The 19335-nt window shown below is 41.1% G+C and overlaps 1 protein-coding gene across 1 annotated transcript in view; it reads right to left on the bottom strand.

The window, feature by feature from the left end:
* The window catches only part of RBFOX1 (RNA binding protein, fox-1 homolog 1), a 1970253-nt gene that overhangs the window by 630726 nt on the left and 1320192 nt on the right, over nucleotides 1-19335 (bottom strand). Inside the window, exon 4 of the mRNA XM_019540075.1 lies at nucleotides 13675-13716. Within this exon, the coding sequence (XP_019395620.1) occupies nucleotides 13675-13701 (27 nt within the window). The 5' untranslated portion in view covers nucleotides 13702-13716. The remainder of the gene's footprint in view (nucleotides 1-13674; nucleotides 13717-19335) is intronic.

Raw genomic sequence — 19335 nt, 5'->3', positions numbered from 1 at the left:
ACGCATGGGGCTGCAGGAGCAGGGTGCTGGGTGTGCCCCACAGGGAGAGGCTGCCTCTTCCATCATAGCACTTCAATAGTCACAGACCCACATATGGGGTTGCAGGCATATGGCTTTCAAGTCCTGGGAATAGGAGCTTCTGCTCTGTGGGATATTTAAAATCCTGAGGCTGTATCCCTATGTACCGGGCTGTGGGCACAGGGCTCTGGATGTGTGCCATGGCAGAAATGATCCCTTCCTCTCAGAACTTTAAAAGCAGCTCCTGCAGCCCCACACCTGGGGCTGGGCCACAGGGCTCTGAAGTGCTGTGCAAGGGGAGCATCCCCCTGCAGGGGACATAACACAGCCCCCTAGGAGCAGAGAGAACAGGGGGCAAAAACAGTCTTGGCAGTTCTTGGTGTGGTGAAGAGACAAGGAAGATTGCCCTGCTTTGTCCCTCCTTGCCCACAGACCAATCTGGGGAGGGGTTGGACTGGAGCAGCAGGGAAAAGTTCCTACCTGCTCCTCACACCAGGGACTCCAGTCTGCATAATGGGTGGCAACAGCTTCTCCGCCCTGGTTCCTGGCCCCAGCTTTAAATGCTGCTTTGCACTGCCCCATCCTTTAAATGCCTCCTCCCCACACTGCCCAGCTACATATTATATAGTCAGTAAGTGAGTGTGTGCACGCGTGTGTGAATGTGAATGTGCACTCCCATGCACGTGTAGGCAAGAGAGAAAGAGAGAATAAGCACAAGCACATGCACATGTGTATACATAATGAAAAGACAATTTACTTCTTTCAGAGAGCATAAGAAAATATGCTAATCATGCAATTTTAAATAACACAGCACTGCCATGCTTCAGTCATTCTGCCAAGTGGTTTACAGAATGTATTTTGACTCCTGTTTGAAACATCCTTTAAAAACCCTGGCAGGAAACCTTAGGCTACTTTGATAAGAACATCTCCAGCTTCCTTTTTAATAAGAAGAAAGAAAACTACATTCTCTTGGGACATGCAAATATGCTATCTAAATGCTCTCAGTTTCTGTCTTTAATTTGGTTATATCATGCTCCTGCCATTTTTGTCTCATCATAGGAATCCCTTCAATGAGAACTGGGATTTTCCATGTAAAACAAAAACAAAACAAAGGGAAAAAAGGGGTTTTACAAGCTGTTTCTTTTTGAGCTCTTCATTGTTCATTCCTTTATATGAAAAACTAGGGTCTTCCAATCTAAAATTAAATCTGGATTTTATTAAAAAAAAAAATCACATTTATTTTACGCTTAGAATTCTTTCATAATCCAATGTTTTGTTAAATGTGTCCTTCTAGTTAATAAGTGAGCATTATTGTGCTTTACTCTAGGTACCTACTTTTTTCATCATGCTCCAACACTACAATCAGGAAAAGAAACCCCAGGATGTGGTGCATTATTTACTAGAAAAAGCCAGTATTTGAAGCTTCAAGAAGAAGAAAGGTAAGACTCTTGTAAAAGTTTGTAGCATTTCTTGGGGTCCTATAGGCACAAGTACTATTTTTCACAGATATTTAGAAAGAGTATAGATAACAAAAGGTAAATATAATACACTACTTGTCCACCTAAGCTATCTATCTCAAAGAGAAGACTTCTTCAAAGGAAATATTTAATATATAACAGCAACAAGTAAACAGCATTATTAATTCAAATGGCAATGAAAAAAAGAAAGGCAACGTTGGACAAGACATTATGCTTCTCTCTGTCTAGAACAGAAACTAGTGGCAAGACCTTCATCTTCCAAGAAACATTGTTTCAGTGTAGTAACACTAGAGTTCATGTGAATAAGGATGGTTCTTAATAGGTTTTCATCAAATGTAGTTGTCTCATCCTGTTATTTGATTAATATGTTTTCATCAAATAACAGGATGAGACTACTACAAAAACATATTACTATGAACATCTGCAGGTAATATCGTGTATATCTATATAGTTGGGATAGATGCTGGACAAGCTTCTGAGCACAAAATGCCCATCCTTAAGTGGGGGAAAGAAGCAGAAAAAGCCAAAGCTAAGTACCAGGTAAAGCAATGGTTGTTTCATTTAGTAAATTAAAAGAGTCATCTAAGACAAGGTAAGAGAAAGAAAGGAAGAAAACCTGTGGAGCAAAAAAAGTTATCAGAAGTAGCTACAAATCAAGTAAAACTTAAAATAGCTAATTCCATGTGTAATTATGTAAAACAAAACTATCCAGCTGGTGGCCTGTACACTGCATGCAGCCCTTAAGGCTAGGGACAGAAGTTACACATAAACTGGTTTAAGTGATCAGAAAGCAGTTTAAACCTGTAACAGAACACATAAAGCAGTTTCAAAATTACTGAAACTTAGAATCATAGAACTGGAAGAGACTTGTAAGATCATCAAGCCCAGTCCTCTGCCGTGGGCAGGAAGTTATTGGACTCAGACAAGCTCAACAAGATGCCTGTCCAGCCTCATCTTGAACACCTCCAAGGAGGGTGACTGCACCATCTCAGCTGGAAGTGTGTTCCAGATTCTGGTGAACCTTACAGAAAATAAGTTTTTCCTTACATCTAGCCAGAAATTACCCTCTATTAGCTTATGCCCATGGGTCCTTGCCATCTCTTGAGGTGCCTTGCTGAAGAGTTGCTACCCTAAACCTTGCTGCTCACCCCTGATGTACTTGCAGGTGGCCATCAAGTCACCTCTCAGCCTTCTCTTAGTCAGACTGAACAGGCCCAATTCCCAGAGTCTCTCCTCATAGGGCCTATCCTCCATGCCCTTAACCATATGGGTAGCCCTTCTTTGTACTCTCTCAAGATTATGTACCTCCTTCTTGAAGTGCTGGACACAGTACTCCAGCTGAGGCCTCACCAGTGCCAAATAGAGAGTGAGGAGTACTTCCCTGGATCTACTGGCCACATATCAGCTGATGCACGCCAGACCTCTATTTGCTTCTCTGGCAAACTCATCGGACTGTTGGCTCATATTCATCTTCTGGTCAATTGTGACCCACAAGTCTGATTCAGATTCTGTACCAGCCAGTGGACCCATTGTGTACTTATGATGAGGGTTTTTCCTACCCAGATGAAGGACTTTGAACTTCTCCCTGTTAAACTTCAACTGATTCCATTCCTCCCATGCACCCAGTGTATCAAGGTAATCCTGAATCTTTACCCTATCCTCTGATGTGTCATGTTTCCCCACAGCTTGGTATCATCCACAAACTTAATCACTGAGCTTTCCACCTCCTCATCTAAGTTATTAATAAATATATTAAAGAACATGGGCCCAAGCACTAATCTCTGGGGGAAACAACTGAAGACAGCTGTCCAGAATAAGGCCATCCCATCAATTACCACCCTCTCTGAGTGGCCTCTAAGCCAGTAGTCCACCCACCTCACACAAGGGACTGCTAAGAGGTGCATGGGGGTGCACGTGCTCCCCTCGACAGGGGTGGTGCCCCCCCCAATGGCTGACACTGATGCTATCAGTAGGTCTGGTGCCCCCACTCCAACAGGGTTGGTGGCCTCTGCGGGTGCCACCCCAGATTCAGGTGGCACCAGTTACTCATGCACCTCACTGTAGGCTGATCCAGCCCAATACCCATCACTTTTTTTTGAGAGAATCCCATGGGAAACAGGATCAAAGGCTTTACTGAAATCTGAGTAAATCTCATCAACTTTGTTTAAGATAAAACAGGTAGAACGTAGTATCAGACTTAACTGACTTGGGTCAAACAAGTCAATGAAACTTCTGTTACAGACCCCTTTCTGCTCCCACTTAAAACACAGTCCCCCAGCATCCTAGTACACTTTCCAGTCCTGGGCTGGGCTATGCTGTCTGCTCCTGAGAGCAGGGCTGGCCCTGCCTCTCTGCTCCCTAGCTGGGGCAGTGAGGGCTGGTTGACAAGGAGGTGGGGGGATGCAAGCCCAGCTTGGGATTCAGCCCAGTCTACAGGGCGTGGGGGGACTAGAGTTCCCAGGCTCCCTCTCCCTCCTATAGCTTCCACTGCTTGATCCTGTCCCTGGGAGCATGGCAGGGTGGCACAGCCTATGGGGCTGAGAGCCCACAGTTGAGAGACATGGGGGGACCTAGTATACCAAGCACAGTGTGTAGTGTGTGGATGGGGGACCTTTGCATGTCCAGAGGCACCAGTAGGGTAAAGCAGGGGAAGGAGGAGAGAGAGGGATGGTTGTCATATAATGTGGATGGGAGGGGCCATGCAACAAAGCATGTGGCTTGGTACATGCCATGGTACATGCCAGGGTCCATGCAGTATGTGGCTAGGGTGCAGGATTGACATCTAACCACTCAGAAGTTGGGCAAACTTGATATAAATTAATAATACCATTCCAAAGGAAAAAGAGTTGCTATTATCTGTGGGGTACAAAGATGTTAGAAGAGGGAGGAAGTGAAATGTTATGAGCCGTGCAACTATTGTCTGAGTTTAAGCCATGCTTTTTACTATTTGTTATAGCCATAACAAACTTGTTCCCAGGGTTTTTCTGAAGGTATCTTACAAAATGAGGACTGTGAGGTCAGAGATGGCATGATTATCCTGTGAAAAGTGTTCTCTCACTGGTAAGATTATTTTTTTGTGAGAATTCATTATGGAAGTTAATGGATGTTTAGTTTTACCTATGTAGTTTCCAGGAAGGCTTTTGTGCGTTTGGTAAAAGTCATACCTAGGATCCATGAATTCCCATGGCTTCATTGTGGGATGTATTGATTTGGGGGATGGTAGAAACATGTTAGCAGTTTTTCCATTTGTTGTTTACAGGACACCTTGTCATTCCGCTTGGTGTTTGCTTGTGATGAATGGTTGGTGACATTGGGAGACCGAAGGCCAGGTACTTGGAGTAGGGAATAGCTCTCTCAAAGTATTGTCCTCTACAAGCATATGCTATAACTGTTTGAAGATGTTTCTCATAGGTTCTAAAGTATATTTAGATAGGCCTTTTCTTCTTCTTTTCTAGCCGTGAGGTGGGGTATTGTATGACCAAAAGCTTGTAAAACATGACTCCCATGTGGCTGGTTCAATTAAAAATACTGTCAAAGAAAACTTGCTTCTAGTATATTTCCTGGACCATTGTAGACTCAATAACCCCCTACTACAATACTTCTAGTGAAAATGATCTCTGCTCAAAAGTGTAACTGACCACCACTGTGCTCTGGGCGATACCTCATACCCCTTTCCCTCTCCTTAACACGTACACTCCGACCCTTTCCTGCTCCAGCTCTAGGTTCAGCTGCAGGGTGGAAAGAGAAGCAGTGATGGTATATGACACAGCAGCAACCAGGGGGTTTGCTGCTGCTGAGGGAGATGTCACCTCTTATTTTTGCCACTGACCACAATTTTTCAATGCAAACACCACCATTTTTCACTAGGGGAAAAAAGTGGGGAAGACATCTTCCCCAGCAGCCACAACTTCCTGGCTTTTTCTACATCACATGCCATCACTGCTTTTATGCCCTACCTGAAGTGTGCATGGTCGGAGGATGGGGGGGGTGTTAGATGCGTCCCCCCCACAGCTCCAATCTGACCCCCAATTTAGAGCCCAGGGCTTATGTCTTGCTCACCCACCCATCTTTATGTTATTGTCTCTGCTTTGAGTCATTTGTTTACTTTGGGGAAAAAAAACATTATGAATATCAGATGGATGTAATTAACTGTGTTAGTCTGAAGTCAAGTAGAAGGCAGGGCAGATTTCCAACTTACAGAACAGTGGTGGGCAAAATGTCAGATCCAGCCAGTGGCTGGACTCCATTCTCCACTAGCCCCTGCCCGCATCTCTGCAGCTGGTTTTTATAGAAACTCCAGCAGCAGCAGGGCCATGACAGCATGGGGCCAGGGTTTCCATGGGCTCTGCAGCTAGGGTTTGGATCTTGCAGTGGTTACAGTGTGGTCTGAAGCTGGGGCAGAGCTGTGATCTGCTGCCTGCATGCTCCTGCCCAGGGCATGCAGGCAGTGGATTGCAGGTCTGCCCCAGCTCTGGACCATGCTGTCACTGCCACAAGATCCCCAACCCTGGACCAGCTCCCCGCCCAGCTGCATCCCCTACCAGCACTGCTGCAGCTGGTCTCCATGGAAACCATGGCCCCATGCTTTCATGGCCCTACTACTGCTGGGGTCTCCACAGAAACCATGGGAAATGGAGTCCACCACAGGCTCGATTTGGCCCGCAAGCTGGACTCTACCCACCCCTATTATACACTAACCAAAGATGTGTGTGTGCATGCATGTATTAGTGCACAAGCTTTCATGGGCTGAAATTCACTTTATCAGATGCTGTGAAAGGACACGCACAAAGCAGTATGTAAGGAGGAGACAGCTTTAGACAGACAGGAAAAGACTACTTGGTTGCACTTACAGGGAGACAATGAAGGTCCGTATGGAGACCAGGGGCCATCTGATTAGATTCAATGGTAAGCAGCTTGGGAACTTGGGAAGGGGATGATGTTCTCTAAATAATTAAAAAACAGAAGTAAAACCAAGACCAGTCAAGTGCATTATTTGAATACAAAGGCCCAGCAGGATGTCTATGTGATACTTTATTCACATAAGGATGTTAGATATTAGATATTTGTACAATGAAGGCTATATGTATGCTGCAACCAGACGATACAATTACAGTATGTGTCAGCATACCTGTGATGGTTTTCAGGTAGCTATTTTAGACAGCAATTATAGTGAAGCTATAACGGCATGGGCTTCTGTGTGCACTGCATTAGCTTGCCTGGGACCCTGAGTTTATATTTAGTGGCTGAGGCTTGTGCTGCTGCAGCTTCACTAATGTTATCTTACTAACTAGATCAAAGCTGGTTCAGATATGTCTACATGTCCTGCAGTCATGCCTGTGAATATAGTGCAACGTACCCTGAAGCAGAAAGTCACAAGTCTGATATACAGTTAAGCACATCTAATTTTGAAAATTTGTTCTGTCTTCCATTAAGAATTTTTAAGTTTCTAGTATCCATGAATATCCATCTTTACTGCTAGAACTCAGATTTCAAAACTAAAGTTTTAAAAACCTAATATTCAAATCATATAGCAAGTATAATACTAGAATTATTTTAAATATTTGGCCAAACTCTCAAAACTTGAGCTGAGTTAAACATTTCCTTTTCAAGATTAATATCTAATACATGGGTGGGCACTCGAGAACAAGACATGCAGAAATGAGAACCACATTGTGTTCTCATTGTTCATGATTTTTTTTTCCAATAGATAGAATCTTAAAATTTCTGCAACATTCCCTTGTGCACATGTTACTTCATTAGGCATTGAAAAGATAAGAAATACAAAATAAGAGGCAAGGCGAATGTTGCTTTTCTTTCCTCAAAAGAGAATTAATACTGGGACTCAGCACTTCTTACATTTGCCAGATCTAAAAAGGAACTATTGGTTGTATATAATGCTTCCTACTAATGAATGCATGCAAAGGAAGCTATTCATCAAAGCCACACTTAGGTCACTCAAAATTTAAGATCAAGAGACTTAATCATACCATTTACCATTAGACTTCATTGGTATTCACAGGGAGGCACATCTGTAAACCTTTCTAACATGAGGGTTTAAAACTGTTCCAATGTCCATTTTACAGTGCTCATAAAGTATTACTACAAAGGATCAAATAGTCTAGCTTAGACATTCAACATCATGCACATAATACAGATACAAAACTTAAACAATTACAGCGAGTTTATAATAGAAAATGATTACCTTTCTTAGTAGAAAGGAAGACTAGCGGAAACTCAGTGAAGTTTAAGTTAGGTTGTAAGTTTAAACAAGATCATTAAGTTCTGATAAAAATCATAACTCCAGGTTAAAGTCATACCAGTAAGGAAGATTCAGTAGAAGCAGCAGACAGATTTCTGAGGCTGTCACTTTGCTTTTTATAGCTTTATGAATTACAGCTTATTTCTACCTCAGGCTGCAATCCTAAGCTTCTTCACAGGCTTAAATAAGCTGTGTGATTCATGTTTTAGAGCCTGATTTTTCAGCCACCTAAATACGAGATGAAATAGTTTTAAACAATTTTGAGCAAGCTGTGAGGTCTGTGTTTTTACAGACAATTTTGAATCCATCAGAATTAGAATTTAATTCCGTCCTGCATATGCACCCACAGAACAATAAACAATGACTGGAGATGGATGGAGAGCTCAGAGAATGGGACAAGAAGCACACTGTAGATAAGATAACTAAAGATCACCACCAGGAATATAAATAGAGACCCAAAAGGGAATGACTGAATAACATTATGAGTTAGGAGCGATCATGGAAACAGATCAGTGCATAGATGGAAAGATCTTGATGGGAGGGACAAGAGGTTATTCACTATTCACTTCATTCCCCTTTGCATATATATTTTTTTCATTTTTAATACCACTTGACTCTGAGGCATGCCAATAAGAAAGGGAAGGAATTAGAATATCATACACATAGTTATGAGCATTCAAGGAGAACACAGTAGTACAAAAAAATTGCTAACTATGCTCAGAAAACTGAAAGGGAGACATCATAGATTGGAAATCTTTAGCTTCATAAAATGCATCAGAAAAAAACCCAGCAAAGTCTCCTTGCTTTGTTATATACATCAATGAAAGACAAAATAAAAAATGAATGCATGTTAAAAGCAAAATAAATTATTTTTCATTGCACCCACTTATGCAGAGATGCTAAAATGGAGAAATCTCATTTTTAAATAATTCAGATATCCTGGATTTTAAGTTCCAATCAGCCCAGAAATTAGTACATATGAGGAAACAGGTTGAAAAGATGATTGTTCAAGTCATTAACCTGTAGTCAATGTCATATTTAGTAGGACTGTGTGAAGGTTTGGTCCCTGATTTTATTTGGCGGAGATTTGGCCCAATTCAGTGGCCAAATCTCCAAATCCAAATCAAATCAGGAGACTCTTTAATCTCTCCAAATCTAATCAGAACCCCCAAATCAATTTGGAGAGATTCAAAAAGATTCGGCAATTCACACAGACACAGCTTTAAATGTTTTTACTATGTATTTCAGGGTACCAGGTAGCTTGTGAATACTGCAATAGTGGGGCTGATGGAGCATCCCAATGGAGCGTGTGGGGCTCCCCAGCACAGTCAACAGCAGGCCTGGAAATGGACTAAAAGCACTCCCGGTCCACTTCTGGGTCCGCCAGGGAGCACTCTCCCCCCGCCCCCCGCATGCCCCTGGCTCGGAGACTGGTACCTCCTTGGTCTGGGGGGGGCACCCGGGTTCCCCCTGGGGCTGATTGCGAAGCTGGGGGCGGGGGGTGGCTCGGGGAGGCCCCTATGCGCTTGGTGGCAAACCTCGAAGTGGACTGGAAGTACTTCCAGTCCACTTTCAGGTTTGCTGCTGAGCACACAGGGGCCTCCCCGCATGCTCCTGTGGAATGCTTCATCCACCCCAGCATCGCAGCATTCACAAGTTGTGCCTGGTACCTCAAGGTATGTAGAAAAAACATTTAAAGCTATGTCTGTGGCCGAATCGCTGATTCTCTGAATCAGCATCAAATCTTCAGATTCGGTCGAATTGAACTGGGGACAGTGATCTGAATCAATGAATCAAATGTCCCTTATTTTGGCAGAATCCAAATCTGAATCAAATACAGCCCATTGCGCACACCCCTAATATTTAGCTCTGTAGTACCTAAGGGATCAGATGTGCAGTCCTGCTCAATGGTTCTCATTAGTTATCATTTGCATAGTATATAAATGGCCACAGGTCCCAAACAGGTAAGAGTTTCATTATGCTAGGTGCTATACTAATATAGCAGACCATAGCCTCTTCTCTCTGTTTAAAATCTAAAATCCACTAAAAGAAACAAAAGGTAGGAAAACTGATATATCATACAATTAAATCATCAAGGACATTTTTGGAAGATAATTACATATTGCTTGCATTCCTTTACTTGCATTATGAGGCAGGGGTTAGAAATGTGTGAGCAAGAAGATAATATTTTCCATATCCAACTCCCAATTTACCAGTAGCAGCCTTGAATTTTTCTCAAAGTTTCAGGTGAGCACCCGCTCTTACAGCCTCCCCAAAATTTGAGTAGCAAAAATGTCCTAAAAATAGAGAAAATATTCTTAGTTTGATGCCTCCATGTTTGGGGCTCAGGCCAATTGATACTTCTACAAATTTTGACTTGATAAGCTAACATGAACTTGTGTCGTCACAGATGCTCTAAGTAATGCACAGTGTTTCCAGTTAGAAGTTGCTACACAGGTATTCCTGAATAATATTCATTAATTGATAATGTTTACCCCATCTTTGCTTGTAAACACAGAGAGAATTTTCAGTGAGTAAGTACCAGTGTACTGAAAATTAAAGGGACTGCCAAGTGTCAGAACTTCATTTATGGGGCATGGCTTTCATTTTCTAGTTTCTAACTATCCTCCCATTGCAACTTGTAAACAATTATATCATAAAAATAATGACATAATGACACTGAAGCATTATATATTAGTACTTGGTCAGTGATATCCATGTTAAAGTTATTCAGTTTACTGCCTGCCCTCAACCTCAGCCTGAAGTAAAGTTGCTATCCCTTTCCGTTTAATATCACCCCTCATTATATTATCTGTAGTACTGGTGTTGCTGACACCTGAGTTAACAATGTGAATGACACAACCCAATCTATAGTTCTTTCTGTCATATATACTAACTCTCCACTAATAACAATTGTGCGAACTTATAGGTGAATTCGGACATCAGATCATTTCTTACCATAAATGTACTAAGTCTTCAAAAAAAAAAAAAGAATCCACTCTATTTTTGCATTCCATGAAAAAATTCATTCCACTTAACAAACCCTTTCTGTTATTCCTTCAGACACATGTTGCTTCATCTTTCAATTTAGATCGGATTAGATTTAGTCGAATTAACTTGCACATATATGTAAGCATGCACACCACACATAACTATATGTAAGCATGCACACCACACACAACTAACCCTAAGTGAAAGAGCTGATTGTGAAGCAACTCCACATGGGATGAAAATGGAGCCAGTTTCATTTTATTCTTAGCATTCCTTATGGCATCTCCAGCAATCAGGCACCAAGTGTAGGAGGAAAATGGTGTTATTTGACATAAAAAATGTTAAGTCTTTGGTCCTGTCATCTGGATACTGTTACTTAGAGGCCGCATCCCCACATGCAGGCACCCCAAACCTCTTTATGGCAACATAAACCACATGTGTAGAATGATAAAATGTGCCCCATGCTGCAAATATGCAGCATGGAGACAAAATTTGCTACCAGGATTTCTTGGTAGCAAAAATAAATATTGGGAAAAAGAACGGTGCAAAAACAGCATGCATAGGAACAGATGGAGGCTTGGTACTCCAGGGAGATGTTTTGGCTGCTGGCTGCTGTTACTACTGCTCCATTTGTACCTTGTCCCCCCAGCATCCTGAGAGCTGGGAGGAGCTGGGCAAAGGCATTTTGCCTAAAGCTGGACAATGCATCCCGCAACAAAGCGCATATGCAAGGGAATACGCTGAGATACAACATAGTGACACAAATTTCTGCTGTTACTATTTGCACAGCTGCAAGTGCATGCCCCTGCTCATCTGGACACAGCCAGAGGGATCAAGATACATTGAGAACTGACAAGGCTGGGAGAGGAGAACCAACAGTTAGTATCAGTTTACATCAGGTAGACTTTACATGTGTGGAACTAACTCAATTCACTCTACCGACTACCCACAATATGGCTTCTCTTGCTACATTTCAACTCATAGCCCTAACACTTAATGAGATTTTCTTCAGTTCAATAGTTTGAAGAATGTGTATTTTTCCATTATATCACCCAAAGTCTGTAGTCTGCCATATCTTGAACAGCAAGAGCATCAAAGTCTGTGGTCTGCTATATCTTGGACAACAAGAGCATCACTTCAATAGTATGCTGACCCACTCAATAGGGAGATCTTGTATTCATTGCATCCTGGCCTATTTAACAAACCTTTTCAACAACAGCTTGGTTGGCATAAGTAATCTCCTAAAGAAGATGCATTTAGTCCTATTTAGTTAAAAGGAGGCTCTTCTTAACTCAGGTTTCAAAGGGGGGATAGGAGAGCAAAATGGGAACAAGAATAGGAAGTCCTACATTACGTAAATTGATTGATTAGAAAACTGGGCTTTCAAGTTCTAAAATTGCCATTTGGTAATAAAATAATAAATGTCCTACATTTAAAGTAATGCTGTAAAATAAGGTTACAAAGGCCATTTTTTTCTCAGACATCAGATTTATATGCCTGCCTCTCTTTGGATTTTGAAAGTCTTCCACCCTCCTTTTTTAGTTCAAAAAAGAAAATTCAATAAAAAACATTGCTCTCATGGTACCACTACTTCCTGGGAAGACTGCCCTTCAAATGATATACTCATAGCAATATTTCAGCTTTGACAGCTGGTTCCATTGAGACATTACTACTCTAATGATAAAACAGAGCATCTTCACAACAGCTAAATCTTCAGTTCAAAAACGGTGCAGTCGCATAACATCAACAAAAAAGTACAAAGGAAGTACCAAAATATCAAAAGTAAAAATTAACTCACAAAAATACACATTTTGAACAGGAATACTATTCCTACTTTTTATACATAAATTCTAATAAAAACCAGTTTTAACTAACTAGTCTATATTAAAATCAGTACATAATCTACTGACAACCAAGTAAAAGCTGACAAAAAAGAAACTGGAAAACACTCTAAACATAAATAGGTTACTGAATATGCTGCTGAAACAAGTATTGTCAATGGAAAGTATGCTTAAAACAATAAATGATTTAGAATTCAAATTAATTCTGTATATTTTGTAAGATATGGCTTATGGCCATGTTTCCAGTATATTCAAGTACCAAAAAATAAAATAAAATAAAATAAAATAAGTACTTCTCCTAAGAGACAAACTCTTCTAAAAGGTTGCCACTTCAATTTCAAACATGTGATTAGCAAGGTAATCCCCAATATTTGGCCATATAGCTAAAAAAATACCTACTGCACACATAAGCTTTGTTTGCATACATTCTAACCCCTGCTTGCACAAGTATTAGACTCTTCCAATATATATGAAAGTACTAGTGCTAAAAAGGACCCTGCAATGGTATTGTGCACATGTAAAATACAAAGGGAACACAGACTGAAGCCTCTTGGTAAAGCTGGCAGTTGCATTAAAGGAAACAAAAGAAAAGAAAGAAGCTCACCCTGGTACAGGAACTTCAGTTATTTACAGACCATACAAAACCAACATGCCATCTACAATACCATAAAACTTTCTTGGAATTGTATGTTGTTTTTTATTTCAATTGCTATCTGAAAATAGGGATAGTATAAACAATCAAAAAAGTGTCTTAGTAGCTAATGGAAGTTGCCAGTTAGGTCGGTTTGTGAGCTAGTTTACCCTTTCTTACTATTACTTTGACATGCATAGAAAGAGCACACCAACATCAAACAAATTCCAGAAAAAAGCCAAATTCTTCCAAATCTAAATAAATTATACAAGAAAAATCCACATCTACTGCAATGCTACTTCATACCAAGCTATACAATATTTATTCTAAAAAAATCAATAGCAAATCAGTGGAGATAAATATGGTCATCTTATAAGTCATAAAGCATCCGTGACATGAGAAAGCATCTGTTTATTGTTTAATGTGAAAGAAAATTTTAGACATTATTGCACTTACCCTTAGTTGCTCTCTTTCACAACTCATCTGTTGCCTTGAAATCTACAAGAAAAAAGACGACGTTGAAGTAAGAAAGCACAGGATGTCTATGGAGCAGGTATAGCCCACCTTTCTCCTAACTCCCTTATCACTGTTTGAGCCATTGGCCTCAGGTTTAAGAAATTCATGCAGTAAAAAAGTATAAGAAACTATCTTTGGGGATAGGAGGGAAGACTGTTCTGTGTAAATGAGCAAGTCTCATTTACTGTTCTCTGGTTACAGAGGTACCATGATAAAAGCATATTACGCCACAGTAACTGCAGGTACCTCACATCAAAGCTGTACTTTAAGTGAACACAAAGTAATTCTATAGCAAATGGTCATAACAAGTCAGTTAAGGGAAGATTTAATGTCAGTTGCTTATCTGATATGTATTTGAACTATACAAGTTGGAGCGAACATTTTGTTAGAATAAATGTCTTGCAAAAATTCCTGCATTCCCTTTTTCAGTTGACTAGAAAAACACCATGAGAGCAACCTTTCTCATACAATTTTAAAATCATGGAATGACAGAATCACAGAAAATTATGGTTGGAAGGGACCTGTCATCTAGTTTGACGCCCTGCTAAAAACAGGCCCATCCCCAACTAGATCTTTCCAGCTAGGGCTTTGTGGAGCTGGGTCTTAAAAACCTCCAAGGCTGGAGATTCCATCACCTCTCTAGGTAACCCGTTCACTACTCTTCTGGCCACACTACTCTTCTGGTGAGAAAGCGTCTCCTAATATACAACCTAAACTTCCTTTGCTGAAACTTGAAACCACTGCTTCTTGATCTGTCATCTGCCACCACTGAGAACAGTCTAACTCCATCCTCTTTGGAAACACCCTTCAGGTAGTTGAAGGCTGCTATCACATTCTCCCTACATCTTCTCTTCTGTAGACTAAATAAACCTAGTTCCCTCAGCTTCTCCTTACAAGCCATGTGCTCCAGTCCCTGAACCATTTTCATTGCCCTCACTAGACTCTCTCCAACTTCCTTTCTGTAATGGGGGGTCCAAAATTGGACACAGTACTCCAGCAGCCTCACTGGTGCAGGATAGAGGGGAATAATTGCTTCCCTCAATCTGCTGGCCACACTCCTACTAATGCAGCCCAGTATGCTGTTAGACTTCTTTGTAACAAAGGCACACTGTTGGCTCATATTCAGCTTATTGTGCACTTTTCTTTTCTGCAGAGCTACTGTTTAGCCAGTTGGTCCCAAGCCTGTAGCTGTGCAGGGGATTGTTCTGTCCTAAGCTCAGGACTTTACACTTGCCCTTTTTGAACATCATGAGATTTCTTTTGGCCCAATCCTCCAATTTGTCTAGGTCACTGGTATCCTAGCTCTACCCTCCAGCTGCGTATCTATTACTCCCGCCAACTTGGTGTCATCTGCCAACTTTCTGAGGGTGCACTCCATCCCATTTTCCAGTTCATTAATGAAGATATTGAACAAAACCAGCCCCAGGAACAACTTTTGGGGCACTTGACTCGATACTCACTGCCACCTAGACCTCAAACCACTGATCACTACCTGTTGAGCCCAATGATCCTACCAGCTTTCTATGTCCATTCATCCAACCCATAACTCCCCTTAGCTTGCCTGGTAGAAAGCTGTAGGAGACCTTATCAAAAACCTTGCTAAAGTCAAGTACATCATATGCACTGCTTTCCCCACATCCACAGAGTCAGTAATCTCATCATAGAAAGCAATCAGCTTGGTCAGGCATGACTTGCCCTTTGTGAATCGATGCTGACTGTTTCTAATCTCCTTCTCCAAGTACTTAGAAATGGATTCCTTGAGGACCTGCTCCATGATTTTTCTAGTGACTGAGATGAGGCTGACTGGTCTGTAATTCCCTGGATTTTCCTTCTTCCCTTTCTTAGAGATGACCATTATATTTGCCCTTTTCCAATCATCTGGGACCTCTCCCAATCACCATGAGTTTTTAAAGATGATGGTCAGTGTCTCTGTAATCACATCAGCCAACTCCCTCAGTATCCTTAGGTGCATTCCATCCAGCCCCATAGACTTGTACATGTCCAGCTTTTCTAAATAATCCCTAACCTGTTGTTTTACTACTGAGGGCTGTTTACCTTCTCCTCAAACTGTGCTGCCTAGTGCAGTAGTATAGGAGCTGACCTTGCCTGTGAAGTCTGAAGTAAAAAAGGCATCAATTACTTCAGTCTTCTTATCATTAACTGTCATTAGGTTGTCTCCCCTATTCATTAGGGGACCTCTACTTTCCCTGACCTTCCTCTTGTTGTTAACACCCTTATAGAAACCCTTCTTGTTACTCTTCACAACCCTTGCTAGCTACAACTCCAAGTGCACTTTGGCCTTCCAGATTTTATCTCCGCACACCCAAGTGATATGTCAAACAAACAAGGGAAATACTTAAAAGGATAGGTGGCATTTTGGTTTTTGTTTCAAATAAAATGGTTTGCATGTATGTAATATAATGTCACACCAGAGTATATGCACAGCACACAATAGACTTAAGCACATATAGCTAGGAATTAACTAAATGCATTCTGATGTTTCCTTCCAATTCTTCAAGAGGCAAGAAATTAATCCTAATGGTGTTGGAAATTAATAGCACCAATTCCGATACATACTTCTCACCTTTCTGTTACATTTCTGTTCCATCACATTTCCAAGATACACTGTTAATATGTAGGAGAGGGAGCAGAATTGGTGAGTAGGCCCTCAATGGAGACAAGAGTCCAATTTAACATTGCTACTGCATTCATTCAGAGGTTTCCTTGCAGTTTCCTGGGTTCAACAGACTTGAAAGTTAACAGGTATATAATCCCTTGCTGCCCTATAAGCTCATCCTACGAAGGGGAACACATGAGGAGAACTCCACAAGAAATTTTCTTTCTTAGGACCCCATCGTTCTCTTTTATTTATTTATTTATTTTAACAAGTAGGTACAATAAACTACATAGCTATGTGGTAATGGTGGTGAGAGAAGTGTGTGTGTGTTGTTTGCCATGGGCTAACGCCCTCCTGAGGCTTTGTAAAGATAACTGAAAAAAAATCCAAAACCATTGTAATCATCCACCTTCCTGAATATTATTCACTTTGTAAGCATAATCACTGTAGTTTTTTCACGCCATAATATGGCACATGGCAAATATAATTCATAAGACACTAATGAAAGAAATGAGCAGTGATGCTTTTCCAAGAGACTTTCAAAGGTTCAGATTATATTTGACTCCAGCTTGTCAAGTGAGCACTAATAGATTAAAGCCTAAAACAGAGCACATCACTACACACTATTTTATCTGCTAGCTGCTTCTCATGATGAAAAAGGAGAATTTCTTTTAGAAAAAAAAGAAAGTATTTGTGAAATTCTAAACTCAACAGTCCATTAGTAATGTGGAAAAAAGTCCAAATAAATGAAAAGCATAACTTCTGTTATATACAAAAGAGGTGCAACAACTAAATCCCTGAGGCAGAAAGTAAATACCAAAAGCAAAAATAAATATCTGTACATATACTGTTTGTAGTCTCTCTAACATGGCACATAAGAAGAAGAAAGGAATTCATCATGACTCTATCTGAAAATCTTCCCCCAAAGAGTAAAATTAAATACAGCTAAAGTGACTGTGTCTTAGAGAGTAATGATTCCATTTTTCAAACTTGGTGCCTTCATACCCTTTATAAATTACTTTAAAATTATATTAGACTGCATTATAAATGTACTTATCTAAGTCCCAAGAGTTAATTTTAGATCTGTGTGTATTTATTCATGTTATTCAAAAAATGTAAGTTTTTAAAATACAAGTTGGCAGTGAGTTTGTGGGGTTTATTTTTAATTATTCTTCCTTTTGGCTTTGTTAGCATGTAGTTTGTTGCTTAACAGTGTGTGCATTTTAACCATCACAGTTTTCACTAACTAGATGCCAGATACAATGCCAAATGCTTACAGTTTTAGACTCTGATCCTGCACACATTGATTGATGCATGGATAACTTTACCATAGGTACAATCTGACCAAGCCTACTGCAACTACACATAATTATTTAATAGATTTCATAAATGTCATAGACATTAGGACTGGAAGGGATCTTGAAAGATCACCGAGTCAGTCCCCTGCCCTAGGGGCAGGAAGTCAGAAGGAGTCATAGGATCACAGTAAGATAAACATCCAAATTTCTCTTGAAGGCGTTCAGAGTAGGTGCTTGAACCACCTCCGGCAGCAGGCTATTCCAGGCCTTGGGGACTTGGACAGTAAAGAAGTTCTTCCTTATGTCCAGTCTGAAATGGTCTTGGAGGTCATCGAGACCAGGGCTAGTCTGAGGCATGCAGAAATGAAGCATTTTTTTTTATGAATGATGGAAAATTAGAGGGTTGAAGAAAGGAATGAAGTGTGTGAAGAAGACTGAATGAGATCAAAGATACACAAATTGAGAGGAGGGTGTGGGGAAAGAGATTATAGATTATCTGTCTTAATTTACAACTCCCACAACCCATCTGCCAGCTAAGTAAACAAATAAATGAAAAATCCAACTTAATTTAAAACATAACTCCAGTCAAAAACTTATTTTAAATACATATCGACATTTATGTAGAAACTGTTGAAGTCTGCCTGCTTTAGTCACTAATTTTGCTACTGAGCAATCTTCTCCCTACCCCATTTGACCTTATCAGAGCAGCCACTCCGGAGTTTGGTCAGAACTAGCTAGTCTCAAGGATGCTGACACTTGCATGAGTGTCCCCAGAAAACTATTTCTTTTGGAGCTTGTTCCATCTGAAGAATAAATGCCATCTGATAATTGACATGACTGGCTTGCATCCATAGATGCTTCTCAAGCAAATCTCAGGATGTCATCCTCCTGATGTACTCAGCCTGGGTGAGGCTAAGCTGGAGTACTGCATCCAACTCTGGGCTCCACAGTTTAACAAGGAAGTGGAAAAGCTTGAGAGAGTCCAGAGGAGAGCCACATGCATGATCAGAGGGCAAGAGAATAGGCCTTATGATGAGAAACGGAGAGCCATGGGACTCTTCAGCCTGGAAAAGCACAAACTCAGGGGTGACCTAGTGGCTGCCTGTAAGTATATAAGGGGTGTACATCAGGATTTGGGGGAATGCTTGTTCACCAGAGTGCCCCAAAGGATGGCAAGGTCAAATGGTCACAAACTCCTCCAAGATCATTTTAGGCTGGACATAAGGAAAAACTTCTTGACTGTCTGAGCCCCCAAGGCCTGGAATAAACTGCCTCCAGAGATGGTGCAAACACCTACTCTGGACTATTTTAAGAAACATTTGGACACCTATCTTGCTGGGACCCTTTGACTCTAGCTGACTTCCTGCCTGTGGGGTAGGGAGCTGGACGTGATTATCTTCTGAGGGCCCTTGCAGCCCTAATGTCTATTAAATCATAGATTTCATAGACATTTGGGCTGGAAGGGACCCTGGAGGATCACTGAGTCCACCCCCGCACCCCAGGGGTAGAAAGTCAGCAGGGATCAAAGGATCCCAGCAAGATAAGCATCCAAATGTGTTTTGAAGGTGTTCGAAGTGGGTGCTTGAACTGCCTCAGGTGGCAGTCTGTTCCAAACCTTGGGGGCTTGGACAGTGAAGAAGTTCTTTCTTATGTCGAGCCTGAACCAGTCACAGTGGAGTTTGTGAC

This window comes from Crocodylus porosus, unplaced genomic scaffold (assembly GCF_001723895.1).
Source record: "Crocodylus porosus isolate Cpor-Errol unplaced genomic scaffold, CroPor_comp1, whole genome shotgun sequence".
NCBI lineage: Eukaryota > Metazoa > Chordata > Crocodylia > Crocodylidae > Crocodylus > Crocodylus porosus.
Note: the sequence above shows the minus strand (reverse complement) of the source record. Positions and strands in the feature narration are given on the sequence as shown.